Genomic DNA, 17,195 nt, shown 5'->3' with positions numbered 1-17,195 from the left:
TAGCATCACCACTTCGGCTCCAACTCAGATCACCAGGCGTTCGATTCTCATAGGAGCACCCGTCCCTGGTGCCAAAAGGCTGGGGACTGCTGTTCTACAGGATGCTATAGCATTCATTATTTGAATCTAAGTACTGTGCCAAGTAACAAGATAGAACATGGAAAGCCCAAAGCTAAAACCTATAAAAATTTGATATTTAAAAGTAATGTATTTCCCAATATTTCCCCAATATTTGATGGTATCACTGACTAGATTGCCAAATAAAGGTATTTTTTTAATATCATATTCATATATGGCCAATTAAACATTACTAAAAGCTACTGATTGGCATGTGAATATAACATCAGTATGGAAAAAACATAATTCATTTGCTTTTCCTTATAAAGAATGTCTATGAATGAAAATGAACATTTAAAAAAGCAAGATTCCACTAAAAAATTATATACAATCTTCATATTATAGACCTTCTATGCAGATTCTTACCTTATTGTGTACTGAGGACAACACGTTTGATTCATGACAGGTTTGTACACATATTTCCCGCTTCTAAAATTATAAAATAAGTTTGTTAATTTCTTACTCATTTCTCATATGCACCAAAGTAGATGAGAATAGCAGCACAAACTTAACTAGGGTAAAAATCCAATCGATAGTTTAAAAACACATTTAGATTTACTCTTCCTAAGCCCCGAATTCATATGTTGAAGCCCTAACTGCCAGCACCTCAAAATGTGACTTTATTTGGAGATAAGGCCTTGAAAGAGGTGCTTGAGTTAAAATGAAGCTGTTAGGATGAGCCCTAATCCAATCTGTCTGGTGTCCTTACAAGAAAATTGGACAAAGAGACACGAGGCACCGGGGATGTACCCACAAAGAGAAAGGACTACGGGAGGACACAGCAAGAAGGCAGCCACATGCAAGCCCAAGAGTGAGGCCTCAGAATAAACCAAAGCTGTGGAAACCTTGATTTTGGACTTCCAGTCTCCAGGACTATGAGAAAACGAACTTTTGCTGTTTAGGCTGTCCTATCTGTGGTATTTTGTTAGGGCAGCCCCAACGATCACACACAAGTTCAGTTCCCAAGCCAGGAACCTGGAGGTCATCTTAGACTCCTTCCACTAATGCACCTCTATCCTCTGTCACTAAGCTTTCCACCTCTAAAACGTATCTTAAATCTGTCCCCTCCTATCTATCGCCTCGCTACTGACAAAGACAGGTCCTCACCATCTCACATCCCTGCAATGGGTCTTCTTGCCTCCAGGATCACCTCCTCAAACACCTCTCTGCTACGTAAACGGTCATTTCCAAAACACGAATTTCATCACATTCCTCTGCCGTAAAAGCCTTCAGCGGTTCCCCGCTACTTTTAACAAGGCTCCTTACTATGGCACATGAAGTCCTTCAACATCTGACCTATATCTGCTTTTTGGGACTCATTACTAAGTTTAAATAAAGTTGTGAAGCTTCATTTGCCTGTGCTCAATCCTACATCTCCTGGGGACTACTGGCACAGGGCACTTAACACTGCTTGCATTCACATAAGAAACTTCACCTAATAATTCCTTTAAAATCATCTATATAAAAGTAACTATCAAAAAACTTAGTCGTCAAAGGCAATGTGTGGACTTTAATGGAATCCAGATTCACATAAACCAATTATTAAATAAAAAAGACATTTTGAGACAAGCAGAAAATCTAATCAAAAGTAGGTAACAGGTGACATTAAAGAATTATTAATTTTGTTAAGTATAAAAATGGCATTGTGGATGTTATAAAGGAAAAAAGAATCCTTGTCTCTTAGAAACATACTTATTACAGGTATATTGACATGATACCTGAAATTTGCTTTAAATTACTTAATGGGGAGAGAAGTGGGAGAGTATCTTAGCTCATTTGGGCTGTTATCACCAAATGCCATAGACTGAGTGGCTTCTAAATAACAGAAATTTATTCCCCATAGTCTTGGAGGCTAGATGTCCAAGATCAAGGCACCAGCCGCCATGGAGTCTCGTGAAGACAAGCTTCCTGACTGCTCTTTTCATTGTGTCCTCACATGGCAGAAGGGCAAAGGAGCTCTCTGCAGACTCTTTTATAAGGGCACTAATCCCATTCATGAGGGATCTATCTATGTCACCTAATCACCTCCCAAAGGCTCCACCTCCAGATACCATCATAATGGGAGTTAGGACTGAACGTATGAACTTGGGTGGAACGCTAACGTTCAGTCCATTGCAGGAAGCAAGGAGAACTGATGAAATGAGATTGGCAAAATGTTCGCTGTTGATGCTTGGTGACAGGTACAGGGGGTTCATTAAAATACACTCTCTACGTTTGTATATATTTGACGTTTTCCCAAAAAAACAGCTTCAAAAAGAAAACAAAATCACTACACAAAAGAATTAAAAATTTTTCTTAAATCTCTTTCCAACAACGGGAAAACATTTTAGAGGCAAACGATATTCTTTTCAATTCTAAGAACCTGAGTGACAAGAGCAGCATCTTTGTAGTAAGGAGCTTTACCTCCGCCAGCCTCGGTCTATAAGATCCTGATAATCCTGTACGGTCATGGTATGTGCCCACATGCCTGAAAAAATAAGGAACGTGTTAGCTACAGCAAGCTGAACTTCTTACTTTTTTTAATTCAAAGCATTATTTTAATGTGAATATAGAAGCAAAAAAATCTAGCTTATACTGGAGAAATGAAAGTCTGTACATACTTCATACTTGTTAGTTTGACATAATACATACCATAAATAAAAATTATGATGTATTTATCTTAATTTTTAAAAAGCAAACACGTCACTGATTGCATTTAATTCAGGACTGGTCAACAGTCTCTATGACATCATAAATTTAGATCCTCACTGCAATCAGATTACATCACACCTTTAAACCATAGTATCTCCAATAATTTAAGAAGCTGGTCTCTTCAGAAGAATTAGAAAGCTAATGTTTTCTTGTGCACATAAATTCTCCTGATTTTTATACGTTTTACATATATACAGAGAATAGTCTTGATCTTTAAAAATAGGACGAATGTGCACAGCAATATTCCTCTGAAGTAAAACAGAGTAACCCAGGTTCTACGTTATCATTATGATGAAATTACAGAGCCATAAAAAAATGAAGACTACGAAAAAACATTAAAAGGAATACCTGAATTAATGTTAAAAGAAAAATGAATTTTTTTCTTGTAAATAGTAAACTGCATCAGAGGTAAAGACAGCGGCAGGCTCCATAGAGCAGGATGGAGCAGGATGCAGTGAGAAAAGCTTGGGCACTGGAGAACAACAGAAATGTCCAGAAGCCTGGGGGTGGGGTGGGGCTCATTAAGGCCAACAAGTTACTCTACCAGGCTCAATTTCATCATCTGTAAACAAGGAATAATAAAACCTACCTATCCAATAGGTGGGGTGCCCTCTTGTAAAGATTATTATTAGCATTAAATTAAGATGATAAAAATTTACAGTTATCTCTATAGGTGAAAAGGTTGAAAGCAGGTTTCTTCCAAAGAACTTTAGACACAGGACATCTATATTAATCAATTTTCTCTTACTAAAACTAATGGAAAAATAAGAATCTATTAATTTTAGACATATTTAATATAACTTATTATATATATATTATAATCACAACACTAAAATTCTGAAAAGGAGATGGGAGGAATCTATAATACCCTAAGGCCTACTACCAGTCACAGTTTACTGTGCTTCTCCTGAGTTTTTTTGCTCCCAGGGTTGGAATCATGGTCATTTGTTCACCGTTTAACCAACCCTACACTCTATACATTTTTCCACTTAGCTCATCTTCATATTCTTCACTCCTAATGACTGCATTACATTCTACTCCTTCTCACCCACAAGAAGCACCTAATAAACACTTTTAATTAATGAGTAAATACACACACTATAATAAGAGCCCAAAGCATGCCCCAGTGGGGCATTTATGTTTTTAAAATGGGAACTATCTAAATTTACATCTTTGAAGATATTTCACTTTTCACAATGCTGGATTATTCTTTAAAATATGAGATTCTACATTTGCCAATGTTTATAAATAAATGAAATAAACAATGTTTTGTTTACAAACAACAAATCTTCTGAAAGAAACCTGAACCATGATGGAGGGGAAAAAAAACAAACTGTAGGCTGGCCTTATCGTCGTCATTGAGATCGGTGGAGGAATGACATGGCATATAAACATCTGGTAAAAATTTCAAAACCAGCACAAACAAGCCCCCTCCCTCATCAGTAGCGACTACGGTCACCAGTTTCTTGTATATGCTTCCAGAGACACTGTATTCATGGATGCCCATGCACGTGTGCACACACACCGTTTTCTACACGAATGACACCACCTGACATTCACTGTCCTGCGCCTTGCGTTTTGCACTTACTATGGAGATGCTCCCACATCCCCATCAGCACGTAAAGGTCTGCCTGCCCCAGCCCTAACTGCCTACACTACAGTGCTCCCTGGCACAGCATGCTATCATCTATTTACCCGTCTCCTGCTGGTGATGGACATCTGTTTCCACACTTTGAGGTACCGAGAGACAATCGCATGTCCGAGCACCTGTACGAATAAACACCTAAAAACTTCCCTGCTGAATCAGCTGAGGTCCGTTTTAAATTAACAGCCGCGGCCCTCCCGGGGCAGCTGCGTTCCGCACTCCCTCCAAGAGACAGAGGCCGGGCGGGGACTCCAGCCGCCGTGGGTCCCTCGAGCCGACCGGCCCGAGTGGGGCAGCCACGACCCCCGAAGACGCCCGCCAGCCGCGGAGCCCCCAAGATCGCAACGCCCTCCTCCGCGGGCCAGCTCACCATTGGAGCGACTTCCCGACTCGTTCTTGCAATAACCACAGCGGTAAAAGTCCTCGCCCTGGAAATACTCCACGATGCTGGACGAAAGAGCGGCCCAGGAAGCCATGGCCCCGGCCCTCCAAACGCGACGCAGCCCAGCTTAGTGCCGCCGCCACCCCACAATGCACCGCGCCGCCCAAAGGCGCACGCGAAGCCGCACGGGCGCCGGCGGCTCGGGCCTCGCCGCAGCCCCTCGGCGCTGACGCCGCCCGCGCCATCTTGGCCCAGGGCAGCTTTCCGCTATTTACGTTCGTTCTTGGGAGAGGGAACGCCATATTCGGTGAGGATGAGACGGGGTGTGAAAGGAATCGGTCTGGGAAGAAACGAGTGGGAAGGGGAAGCGGGAGTAAGGGGAGCCGAGCCTGTGGGCTCCCCTGCGAGGGGTTGGCCGGGGCGCGGCGGGCGGTGCGGGGCGTGGACGCGAGGCGGCCGCGCCCAGCCCCGTGGAAGGAGACACTCACCGCAAGACACCTTGCCCTCCTCGGATTCGCAGTAGCCGCAGTGGTAGCCGGCCTTGAGGCCTTTGTACTCCACCACCGAGGCCATGGCCGCCGCCAGGGACGCGCAGGCCGGCCACGCCTCTCGGCGGCCCGGGGCCGACCTGGGAAGAGCGCGGGGGCCCGCCGCGGGGAGGATTGGGGAGCGAGGGCCGACTGGTGCTCCCCGGTTCCCCGGTCTGGCCCCCGGACCGGCGCCTCGGGTCCCGTCGGTGTTGGGGCCGTCCCGAACGTTAGCAGGGACGTTAGCGTGGGTGGCAGTTATGAAAGCGGGTCCCTTCGCCTACTCCATCGCCGATCCTTCCCACCACTTCGCGTTGTCGGCCGCCTTTTGCAGATAAGGAAACTGAAGCACGGAGGTTGTAATCGCTGTTTTTTCCCGTAGGTTTCAGTTTAAGTTACCATCTCAGGCTGTCGCTCACCACCCTGTAGACCGCTCAAGCTTCTTCCAAACCAGCAAGCACTCACTTAAGTACACATACAGACATCCAGTGAATGGCTCGGGTAGTTGAACGCTTACCGCTTTTAAAGGAAACTGTCAGACTTTTTTTGAATAGTTTCCTCACGGTCTTACTGATTTGTGATCAGACTTGATATTTTGTCAATCTGGTAAGTGGAAAAGTTTTCTAAGGATGTATCTCCGATATGAGTTGAAAATTATTTTTCTTTTTTTTTCAGTTCTTTTTTTTTACTTATAATTTTTATTGCCAAAAATATTAAAATTTTTGTATAATTGGAAAATAAAGGAAACTGTCAGAGCCAGCATTGTAAGCCCAGTGCCACCATGACTTACGGCTTTTAGAGAGAAACTAGAAATCAGATTTTTTTAAGTACAATTTTTTAAATTGCCTACAGCACCTGGTATTCCTAGGTGCTCTCCCATCCAAGTACTAACCAGGCCCAACCCTGCTTAGCTTCTGAGATCAGACGGGATCAGTCACGGTCAGGGTGACATGGCCATACACTAAAGTACAATTTTTAAATATTGCTTTAAAATAATTGGTTTTTTTTTAACTGTGCAGGACAAACAAAACATATAGGCTGAATTCAGCCCATGAGTCTCCAACCTGCAACCACTATTTTAAAGAGGATTTCCTAAAGAGTAACAGTCCGAGGCAAAGTATAAAAATGAGTACCTCCGGCAAGGTAATGCCTTGATCTTTACCTCATGTGTGCAGATAGACTGTCCTTATATTTTTCCCAGTCAACAATAAAGCTAATTATCTTTTTGCAATACTTTAAAAAAAGTGAAATAGTGAAACTTGAGGAAACGTAAATTTTGAGGTCAGTTTCAACATAGTTGACCCCAAGGTCCACTGTGCTGGATATGGGCCTAGTTAAATTGAACTGATTTAGTAGTGGCAGACTGACCTATTTGCTAAGCATCACTTGCGCCTTACATAATGAAAAAAAAACCCTAAGGGATAGCTACAGAGCATGCAGCAGCTTTTCAGGGTCCCTCTGAGCTTCTCTAGCTCCAACTCGAATGCTTTACTAGATCTCAGTATCATGTTCTTAAGACGGATTTCACCCATTTTGTTCATTATGACAAATTTGATTATTCCTTGTCCTTCCTGGGATAGGCTCTCATTTCAAATGAAAGTGAGGGCTTTTTAAATAAAACAGCAGAATGCCACGCTCAGTACAAAAGTAGGAGGCCAGGAGACTTTTCAGTCTTATAGTCTTGTCCCTCTTCACTTCTCTTCCTTTGAAGACCCAACTTTATCCCAGGCCCTACACCAACCTTAGCCAGAGCACTCCAGGACATACCAGCCTTGAACAATGAGAATGTCCAAAGTCCTAAGCATATGTTTTAAAACTCATTTAATCCTTACAGCAACTTCACAACATAGAAAACAAAGACCAAGGAGGCTAAATAACTTGCCCAAGGTCATATAACTAGTTAAAAACATAGGGGAGAAAGGGTGATAGAAATAAAAAATACTAAAGAGGAGAAGAGAGGACTTTTGTAGGACTGTGTAGGACATAACAATAATACCAATTAAAAGACTGTCAAACAGGATTAAAAAAAAATAAGACCCAATTACATGTTATCTACCAAAAAAAATTCACTTTAAATATAAAAACATTAGATTAAAAGTAAAGGGATAGAGAAAGATGTATTGTTAACACTAATCAAAAGAAAGCTGGAGTAAACTACATTAATTTCAGACAAAGTAAACTTGAGAGCAAAGAAAATTAGGGAAAAAAAGCCATTGCATCATGATAAAGGTGTCAATTCTCCCAGAAGATATGTCTTTTTTGTGTATGCACCAAGCACAGTAGCAAAACATGTGAGGCAAAAACATTCGGCAGGCATTAAGTCAGGACATAATTGAACTCAACAATACCATCAATCAGCTCGATCTGATATCTACAGAACACTTCCTCCAACAGCAGCAGAATACACATTCTCTAGTTCAAGTGGAACATTCACCAAAATAAACCATATTCCAGGTCATAAAAAAACACCTTAACAAATTTAAGAGAATAAGTATGCTCTCAGACCATAATGGAATAAAACTAGAAATCAATAATAGAAAAGTAGCTGAAGAATTCCAAAACAACACACTTCTAAATGACACGTGGGTCAAAGAAGTTTCAAGAGAAATTTAGAAATATTTGAACTAAACATGAAAATACAACTTCTCAAAGTGTGAAATGCAGCAAAAGAAGTATATAGAGGGAAATTTATAGCACCGAATGCATGCATTAGAAACAAGATCTCAAATTGATAATATAAGTTACCTCAAGACTAGAAAAAGAAGAGCAAATTAAATGCAAAATAAGCAGAAAGAAGAAATAACAGAAATTAAAGCAAAAATAAATGAAATCGAATACAGAAAATCAATAGGGAAAGTCAACAAAACCAAAAGCTGGTTCTTAGAAAAGATCAATAAAATTGATAAAACTGTAGTGAAAACTAAACAATTGCCAATATCAGAAATGAAGGACCATCACTACTGATCCCATGGACATTAAAAGGATAATAAAGGAATAAAATGAACACCTGTATACCCATATATATGATAACCTAGAAGAAACTGATCAATTCTTTGAAAGACACAATCTACCAAAACTCAGAAGAAGAAAGAAAGAATCTGAATAGGCCTTTATCTAAAGAAATAGAGTCAATAATTAATGGCCTATGAAAACAGCACCAGGGCCGGATATGTTCACCGGTGAATTCTACCAAACATTTAAGGAAGAAATTACATCAACTCTTCTATAGTCTCTTCCAGAAAATAGAAGCAAAGGGAAACTTTTAACTCATTTTATGACGCCAGCATTACCGTAATACCAAAACCGAAGACATTATAAGAAAGAAAAACTACAGAACGTTACCTCATGAACATAGATGCAAAAATCCTCAATAAAATGTATTAGTAAATGGAACCCAACAATACAAGGAATTATACACCACTGCCAAGTAGGACTTATTCCACGTAAGCAACCCTGGTTCAACATTGCAAAAGCAATTAATATAATCAAAATTCCTCTATCTAATCAAGATTCAGTCCGCTTTGTCAGCTGTGACTTCGAATACATAGCTTAACTCCCTTAGCTGCCATTTCCTCATATGAAAAATGGGGAGAATGTTACCACATAGGGCGGTTGGAATGTCAGCTTTTTATGTTTAGATACTATCAGAGGCACTCTTATTTTTCAAGTTTGTGTTCAAACTCCTGCAAGATGGAGACAGCAGGCAAGGTGCTATTTCCATTGCTAAAAGTTAATCTGTGATTATCTGTGAAGTTTATTTCAAGTTCAGTGACATGAGAAATGGTTAACAATAATTTTAGTTCAGAAACCACCATCATCTTCCCTAGCTAGGACTTCTGATGACTATTTAAACATTTCATGATTTTTCACAAAGGATTAAAATTTAGCCATTTAATAAAATATTGTTAGCAGTCTTTTTCTTTTTACATTTATCATAGAAAAAAAACTCAGGCCATCTTTTGCTTATGTTAGGGAAAAGTCTAGTCTTGCTCAGTTTGTTTCAACCTGATTTGCTATCAAAAATGTTCTTTATCTCCCTGGTTTATATTCTTTATCCCCCCAGTTTTTCTGAGGAAAGAGAAACAATTTACAACATAGTACTTAAAAGTACTTTTACGTCTATGTGATTCTCTTTATATGTTTTAATTAAGCTGATTCCTTCAAGAGAGGCTCACATTAAGAACTGCCTATTTTTCTTTATCAAAAAAAGAGGCTTCTATTGTTTTCATGGGAGGATAACAAGATACCGTCTTTTAGCACGTCACACGGTGCCCGGCTCATAGCGAATACAGGCAAACCTTGGAGACATGGTGGGTTAGGTTCCAGACCACCACAATAAAGCAAATTGTAATCTTGTTAGGAGAGGGTCTTTGAATTTCTGAGAAAAGGCAACGTCTGTGTAAGTGCAACGGAACAAGTTATGCCTGTATTAGGAACTTGTAGTATGATGCTGTCATGTCTCAGTTACATAACGATTTGGGCTGAACTGATATCACATGAGTGACATCTGAGTGGCATGACTTTACCAGTGTTAAAATGGTATCTAGGAAGCAAATGAAGATTAAAATGTAAATTGAAATTTAATTGAGTGTTTGGCAAGAAATAGAAAACATTGTCATGACTTGGTGTTTGGAATTCTTTGATTTTTTTTTTAAGCATAAAATATTTCTGAAAATGAAATAAAACATTTGGGGGGCTACAGTTTCAAGAAGTCATACAAATAGCATATATTTTGGAAGGGACAGGTTTTATTCCTAATAAGAAGGCAAGTTGTGATTAATCACTCTATTTTCAAGAACTAGAGACATCTTAATAGGGTACACGAAGACTCTGGACAGATGAAGTTTCCATCATGGCGAAGAGCATCTTGAAGTGAATATGCGGAATTGTTGTCGTTAATTTGTACTTCAACACTGCTTGTCTTTAATGACCAGTTATGAACGAAATTAAATAATGCGACAAGTATATTAAATGGTGTTAAAGCACAAAACCTTCGCAGCAGCAACAGCATTGAGCTGAGTGACACGCCAGCTAAGTGAAGACGAGACCACGTGACTGGGCCTTCAGCATGCTTGTCAGACCTCCACCAACTACTGGGTGTGTGCAGGACCCACTCCAAGGTTTTCCACTGATTCCGATAGGCAATATATATTTTAAAAAAAGGAACAGACGCTTCTGTTGCCTTGAAAGATGCTTTCTCCAACTGCACTGAGATGAGATGCCTGTGTCTGTACATCACAACCCCTCTACCTTGTCTCTGGCCATTCAGTCCAGCTCACAATGAAGTTCCCTGACAACCAGATGATGTCCACCTACCGCCTCACAGTAGTCTCAATCTAGGATAGTGATGACACAAAAAGCTTGTGACTGCTACTGGTTGCCCTAGGAAGCAGTCCAAGGAAGGCATCCTGAAGGATCAATAGTAGCTAGCTGAAAGTGTGAAAGAGGGCCAGAGACTTTGTTGGGTGGAAAACAGTATTTTGCAGAAGAGAGAACAAGAGATTAGAGTGGGGAGAACAGCTCAGGAGAGCAGACACAGAGGAAGAGTTTTGAAGAGCGTGAAGAGCAACAATGTTCTTCCTGAAGTTGGAGTTTGATAAGGCAATGGCTGAAAAAAATGACACAAAAGAGAAACAGTATGAGGCCACAAGAACAGTGGAAGTGACCAAAGGCACCGCGGGGCGAGGATGCAGTGGGGGTCTACGGAAGGACCGACCAGCAGTGCAGACCCCACCTGCACACCCTCCCTTGGTGACAGACTCAGAATGGTTGGCTCTGAGTCCGGAAGAACAGTAGGTATTACTTTCCTCCCATTTGAAGTAAAGGCAGAATATTCATCTATCTAGGAACAGATGTAGCACAGGAATGAAAATTATGTGCTCCTGAGTCACGCAGGCACAAATTCTGTTTCTGAAACTAACCACAGGACCTTTGGCAACTTGGCCTCAGCCTACTCTGCCATGATTTGGGGGATGATGAGTACCTACCCCATAGATTGTTTGGAAGATTAAGTTCTTAGCACAATGCCTAGTGTAAATGTTGCTATGGAAATACAAGAACCTCCTAGGAAAAAAAATATGAAAGCAGATATATGTCTTCTTAAGAAATTAGCTTTATTTAAAAGGCAAATTAATTTTTAGTTTTTTCTAGTTTTATGTTATAAAATCCTTCTCTTTTCACTGTTAAGTCAGAGAAACAATATTTATAAACCAGATTGTTAAACATAGAACCTGTCTGCTTACTAAGCAGGTAAATAACAGGTCTTGAGTATGCCTAAAATGTGACTCTGCTCTGTCTTAAATGACAATTCTCTTCATTAAGTTAAAAAAAACTTTCTTGCTATCAAATTTTTATTATCAAAGTAAACCTTTGATAAGAATCATGAAATGTTATAGTTGGATAGCTGTTGTAAATTAATGATAGCTTATAAATTTATTGTCAATAACTTTATGCATAACCACTTAAAATGGACTGACTTTGAGAACTTATTTTCCCATCAAAGGTAAGTTCTTTGTTCCACCAACGATCATACACAGACAGTGCTGTGTGGAATTTGAAATAGCAACTCAGCCTCCCCTCTCCAGGGTTAAAATAAAGGTACTTCTGACAATCCCAACCTCAAACAATGTGGCTTTTTGCTTATGCTTTTATTAGAGAGCATTCCTTTCTTGCTTCAAGGAAAAATACAAGAAATTAAACGTATTGCAGAGTCCTTCCTATTGACAGAGAAATGCCTTTCGCATCATATATATAAGGAAAGTCAGTCCCAAATCAACTCCCTAATACAATTCATGCCAGAGCATGTTCCCTGAAACCCTTCTACGAATCCTAGTATCATTTCTCTTTTTGTTCTTCTAGATTGGCCTGGGCCCAAAACACTCAAGACCCTCGGATTGCAGTAGGTTCCCAGTCCCCACTAGAAAAGAAGATTAAGGTGAGGAAATACATTTACCGTGAACTTTGGAGCCGGTAGCACAATCATGAAGGGTTTATCACCAGCGTTTCTAAGGAGAGAGCTCTGCCTTTATGGTCTAGTTCAGCGTTTGGTTCACCTCGCAGCGTGGTGCCGGCGGGGTAGCACTGAGCACAGCGTGGACGTTAAACAGACTGTTACCACAGATCGTGCTAAGTGGCATGAAAGGGTGGGATTTTATTTGAATGAGTATGTGAAAGGTCTGAGGAAGTGACATTAAAGCTGAAACCTAGAAGCTACATACATAAGTACCACAGTCAGAGCTACTATAGTGTATGTTTCTGGAGGAAGAGCATGTGAAAATAAATGGGAAAGAGAATATGGTTTTTGAGGAACAGAAAAGTCAGTGTGAGTGCAGCAGCGTGAGCAAGCAGTCGGGCTGACAAGACCGTTTGGAGAGGCATCAGCTACCAGGTCGTTGTGCCATACTGGGATCTGGGATTTTCTAAAAGCAACAGGACCCCATCGCAGGCTTCTCTGCAGGAAAGTGATGGGCTCAGATTTATGTAATTCACAGAGCATTCTGGCTCCCGTGTGACTGGTCTGAGGGGGCCGAGGGCAGAAGGAAAGGAGTATGGATTCAGGGCAGCCAGCGAGGCTGCTCCCCTAAAGTGTGGGCATTTTGAAGTTAGAAATGACAGGACTGAGAAGGGGGAAATTGAAGAGAGCGCTTCAGAGGAAGAGTCAGGAGACGTCAAGGACAGTACCTCGGTCTGAAGCCGACAGGCGAGCCCAGCGCAGGCCTCATGCCTTGACTGTCTTGCTCGCCCCTTATTCCCACTCTCTGGAGCAGCGCCTGACTCGTGGAAGGTCACCTGGTTGAATGACTGAGGCTGTCTGTGTCCAAGGAGGCCTAAACGTGACTCTGCTCTCTCTTAAGTGACAATTTCTCTGCTATGTTTTCCTACGTTACATTTAAAAGATAGAACCAGCAAAGCAGGTGGTGGGAGTGGCCATAAAGTAGGAAAATGAGGGGCTGGTCAGTCACTTGGGGATATTCAGCTAACAGCTGGATAAGTCTAGGGAGTCCAAGATAGCCCCAGCCACATGCCCTTGGCAATAGCCTGGAAACCAGAAGAAATTAAAGTATTTCAAGGAGGACAGAGTGGTCACTTCTGTTGCATGCTGCTGACAGGTCAAGTGTGGCAGGCACAGAGATGGGAGCACTGAATTTGTCAGTGTGGCGATCCCTCGTGACCCAGACGAGGGCAGACTCAGAGAGGCGGTGGGGTCGGAAACCCAGTGGAAGAGGACTGAGGGGAGAATGTGAGGTGAGGACGTGGAGAGGGGTTATAGGTAACTGCTTCGAGTTACACCGTGAAGGGAGCAAAAAAGGCAGCAGAAGCTAGAGAGAGATGCAGTAAACAAAGTTTTCCTCTTCTGAAGACTATATCCTGAAGCATATTTTTATGCTGATGGCGTGATCCAGTAGCAGGAAAATTTCGATGAAGTAGGAAAGGGAATTTGATAATTGCACACTGAAGTTCTTAAAGCTCAACAAGCATGGGTGACAGAACTGGCTTTTGATAAAGGGGCACTGTTTTCATCATAAAGGCAGGTAGGCAGAGTCCGGGATGGATGCCTGACAGTGGGAAGAGGAGGTGCTCCTAAGTGACTGCTTCTGTTTCCTAGAAGAAGTTTAAGGCAAATCTTCAACTAGGAGGGAACACTGGGGCAGGGAGTGTAGATCTGAAAAGGACGTGAAACACAGTTAAGAGACCCTAATGGCACATGGTGTAGGAGGCCGGCAGGGCTAACAGTCAATTGAGAGCTGTGCCAGGACTGTAATAAAGGACATCCAACTTAAAAAGTTCTAATACTTCCTTCGACAAGAGTTTAGGTGGTGTCCATTCTTCAGAAGTGAGGAGACTGTTAGTCCAAAAGTTTCAACAGGAGAATGAAACGCTTCATAAACTTAAGGCCACATCTTTTGACTTCTGGTTTGCTAAAACAGAAGAATACTACAGTCAGCGACATCAAGAAATGATGCAGGAAGAGGAATGGGAAGACGAAATGGTTCCCAGATGGGATATGAAAATAAAGGAAGAGGAAACAAGACCACAAAGTGAAAAAACACAAGATGCTAAAAAATGGGACTATCTAGTTTCTGAGAGAGAGCTGAAGCAGATCGAGAAACACATACACCGAGCGGAACAAGCTAGAGGCCTCAGAGACCACGAGTATCGACTAGTTCCTCAAAGAATTCCAAGGGAAGTACTTTTCACCAATCCATCCACACTGGAGAAGGATGAGAAGGTTGAAAATATCCACAAAACACCCCAAGCTAAAACCAAAATGCACAAGGTAGAGTGGACAAAGGAACAGATAAAGAAACATCAAGACCGGATGATTCGAGGGAGAGAACTCACAAAGCAAAGAAATGATCAGCAAGGTGCTCAGAAACTCGATACCCAGGCTCCTCCTCTCCTAAAATCTCAAGTGCAGAAAGAGGAAGTAAAAGAATTTGAACAGGTCACAGCCTATCCAATTGTCCAGCCTCACCCAGAAGCACTTATAGAAGTGACAATCCTCAGGGAAAAGTCAAAAGAAGAGAGTAAAATTAAAAAACCACTTCGAAGGGAGCTCTTGTGTATACCACCGTTTTTGAAAAGTCAACTGGAGAAAAATAAAGTTAAAAATATTTTCTAGATTATATTTTTTACGCTAGCATACTTTCATAGCTATTAGTACAGTAAAATCCTATACCCTAATTGTTTCTAAGTCCATCAAACTAAAAAAAAGTTAAGCACCATTTTGTTATATCTCACAGTTGTGTATCAGGAATTCAGGCAGAGCTCAGCAGAGCAAGTTTTCTGCCCCATATGGTACCACTGGAGCCACTCGGGGACACTCAGGTGATGGCTGGGCTAGTCTGGAGGGTCCAAGACTGCTTCCCCTACATGCCTTTGCAGGACGGGCTAGAAGGCTAGGCTTCGCTTGGCTGGTCCCTTCCTCTTTCTCTCCTCCCCATGTAGTTTCAGGTCATGTAGTAGTTGAATTTATTACATGGTGACTGAGGATTCTGAGAGGCCTGCAAACACTACAAGGCTTTTTATGAACTAGCCTCAGAAACCCCAGAACATCACTTCTGCCATATTCTACTGCTCAAAGAAGTCACCAAGACCAGCCCAAAATCAAAGGGAAGAGGAAACAGACTTCCTCTTAAAAAAAATCTACAGCCTCTCCAAAACTCTGAAGTCTATCACACACCTCTACACTTAGTTATACTCTAAAAACTCAACAAGTATCTTTATATAAACAAAGAATACTGTGATTTCAGTTTTGAGTTGATCTTGACTAAAGAGGCCTACCCCCTTCCCCCCTTGCAAAGGTAAATATAGAAGAGGATGTAAAAGCCTGTTAAAATTATTATGCAGACAACATATTGTCTTGCATTCTCCAATTCACCTGAAATCGAATGGCATATCATGACCCTAGGCCTAAGCCCTATCCTTGCTAGAGATCCAGTCTCCAGGATGTAGCCCCTCAAGGGGGAAGAGAACATAGAAGAAATAAAACAGGACACGTCCCATTCTCTAGTATGAAGAGCTCTATTGAGAATATGGACTAGAGAATAGGGTAGCAATTTATGGGGAATGTGGAATCTAAGAACGTACCCCGGATGGCAGCTCCTTAGGTAGGCAGAGCAGTTAGGAGGAAAGCCTGGCTCGTATTCAACACCGGTGCCTACCTCCTGCCGGCCACCAGCAGCACAGAAGGCGCAGCCCTGGCTGCAGGGTAACTCCACACGAAAAGACGTGCAAATAAACCACGTGCGGAACACAGGCAAGAACAAGGTGCTCCTAAAACACCAAGTTCTGGGGGGAAAGAAAGGTGTTGGGGATATGACATGAGTTTGATTTTGAGCTTGAACTCGAGTTAAAGATAATATGCAGTAGTCTTGGTTTTTATTATTATTATTATTATTATTATTATTATTTTCTGCATGTAAAGCAGACGTGCTAACCGCTACACTATGGAACAATGTCCTTGTTTTTTTTCAATTCAGAACTTGAAAGAGGAAAAAGTAGCCCATAATCAGCCTGTCTAGATAACATCTGGTGATAATTTTTTAAAATAATGAAAAAGTCCACAGTTAGAAAACCCAATAGTTCCAGAAAGGTACCAGCTTTTCCTCCTTGGTTTAAAAAAGGTAACCGCTTTTAAATGTCTTACATAAATAGTGTTTGAAACAAGTAGAAGAAAGGGGAAGAGGAAGGCAACACCCAAACACACACACTTGAAAAATTATGTTAAGACCACATGTGTGATTCCATTTATGGGAAACATCCAAATTAGCAAATTTGTGGGGATAGAAATAGGCAAATTTATAGACAAAGTAGGTTAGTGGTTGGTTAAGGCTGAGGGGTGAAGGGTGGGTGAGGAAGGTTGAGTGACTGCTAATGGGGAGGGGTCATAGGAACAAGAATGTTCTAAAATTAGATTGTGGTAATGGTTGCAGTGATTCACAACCCGGTAAGTAGACCCCAAAAAAAAAAAAAAGAAAGAAAAAGAAATACACTTTAGATGGGTGAATTGTATGGTATGTAAATTATATTTCAACAAAGCTGATTAACAAAAATGAAAGAGATAGCTAGAGTTTAGATAGGAGGGAGAAAGCCTAGAAAAGTAGCCAAAGAGACTGATCATGCAAGGTTTTCAACATCACTGTAGAGCTCAGGTTTTTTCAATCTTAAAGGCACTGGGGAGTCACTGAGAAACTGACATGTTTTTTTGAACAAGTGGGAGAAATTTGAAAGATATATGGGAAGCAGGGGACACCTGATGGGAATCTGTGGCAGAAACCTGGGCAAGATGGAGAAGCAAGAGACAAGATGAGAATTTGTGACCGATTAAGGT

The 17,195-nt window shown here is 41.3% G+C and overlaps 2 protein-coding genes and 1 pseudogene across 9 annotated transcripts in view; 1 reads left to right on the top strand and 2 right to left on the bottom strand.

The window, feature by feature from the left end:
- ATE1 (arginyltransferase 1) overlaps positions 1–5,985 on the bottom strand; it is a 136,465-nt gene extending 130,480 nt beyond the window's left edge. For 3 of the 6 annotated variants that reach the window (XM_015590645.2, XM_006913501.3, XM_006913500.3), the window contains exons 1-3: positions 4,824–4,962; positions 2,521–2,584; positions 484–546 (exon numbers count right to left, since the gene is read on the bottom strand). In XM_015590645.2, coding sequence (XP_015446131.1) covers positions 484–546; positions 2,521–2,584; positions 4,824–4,929 — 233 coding nt within the window. In that variant the 5' untranslated portion in view covers positions 4,930–4,962. Of the gene's footprint in view, positions 1–483; positions 547–2,520; positions 2,585–4,503; positions 4,757–4,823; positions 4,963–5,323 lie in introns of those variants that run through there. The other 3 variants (XM_015590646.2, XM_006913502.3, XM_025047980.1) reach the window with 3 other exon arrangements.
- LOC107195799 (putative uncharacterized protein ZNRD1-AS1) lies at positions 5,010–14,988 on the top strand. Of its 3 annotated transcripts, none has more exons than XM_025047984.1 (3): positions 5,010–5,142; positions 12,221–12,296; positions 14,290–14,988. In XM_025047984.1, the coding sequence occupies exon 3, from the start codon at positions 14,319–14,321 to the stop codon at positions 14,982–14,984; it is 666 nt and encodes a 221-aa protein (XP_024903752.1). In that variant the 5' UTR covers positions 5,010–5,142; positions 12,221–12,296; positions 14,290–14,318; the 3' UTR covers positions 14,985–14,988. The 3 variants fall into 3 exon arrangements, with proteins under 3 accessions (XP_024903752.1, XP_024903751.1, XP_024903750.1); XM_025047983.1 differs by having other exon boundaries at positions 14,176–14,988; XM_025047982.1 differs by having other exon boundaries at positions 14,169–14,988.
- LOC112481177 lies at positions 6,206–6,324 on the bottom strand (annotated as a pseudogene).
- Positions 14,989–17,195: the final 2,207 nt, after the last annotated feature.

This window comes from Pteropus alecto, unplaced genomic scaffold (genome assembly GCF_000325575.1).
Source record: "Pteropus alecto unplaced genomic scaffold, ASM32557v1 scaffold205, whole genome shotgun sequence".
Classification (NCBI taxonomy): domain Eukaryota; kingdom Metazoa; phylum Chordata; class Mammalia; order Chiroptera; family Pteropodidae; genus Pteropus; species Pteropus alecto.
The sequence above is the reverse complement of the archived record's forward strand: the minus strand, read 5'-3'. Positions and strand labels throughout refer to the sequence as shown.

What these genes read in the sequence shown, in the direction of transcription:
- LOC107195799 (XM_025047984.1), top strand. Translation starts at nt 14,319, where the DNA reads ATGATGCAGGAAGAGGAATGGGAAGACGAAATGGTTCCCAGATGGGAT.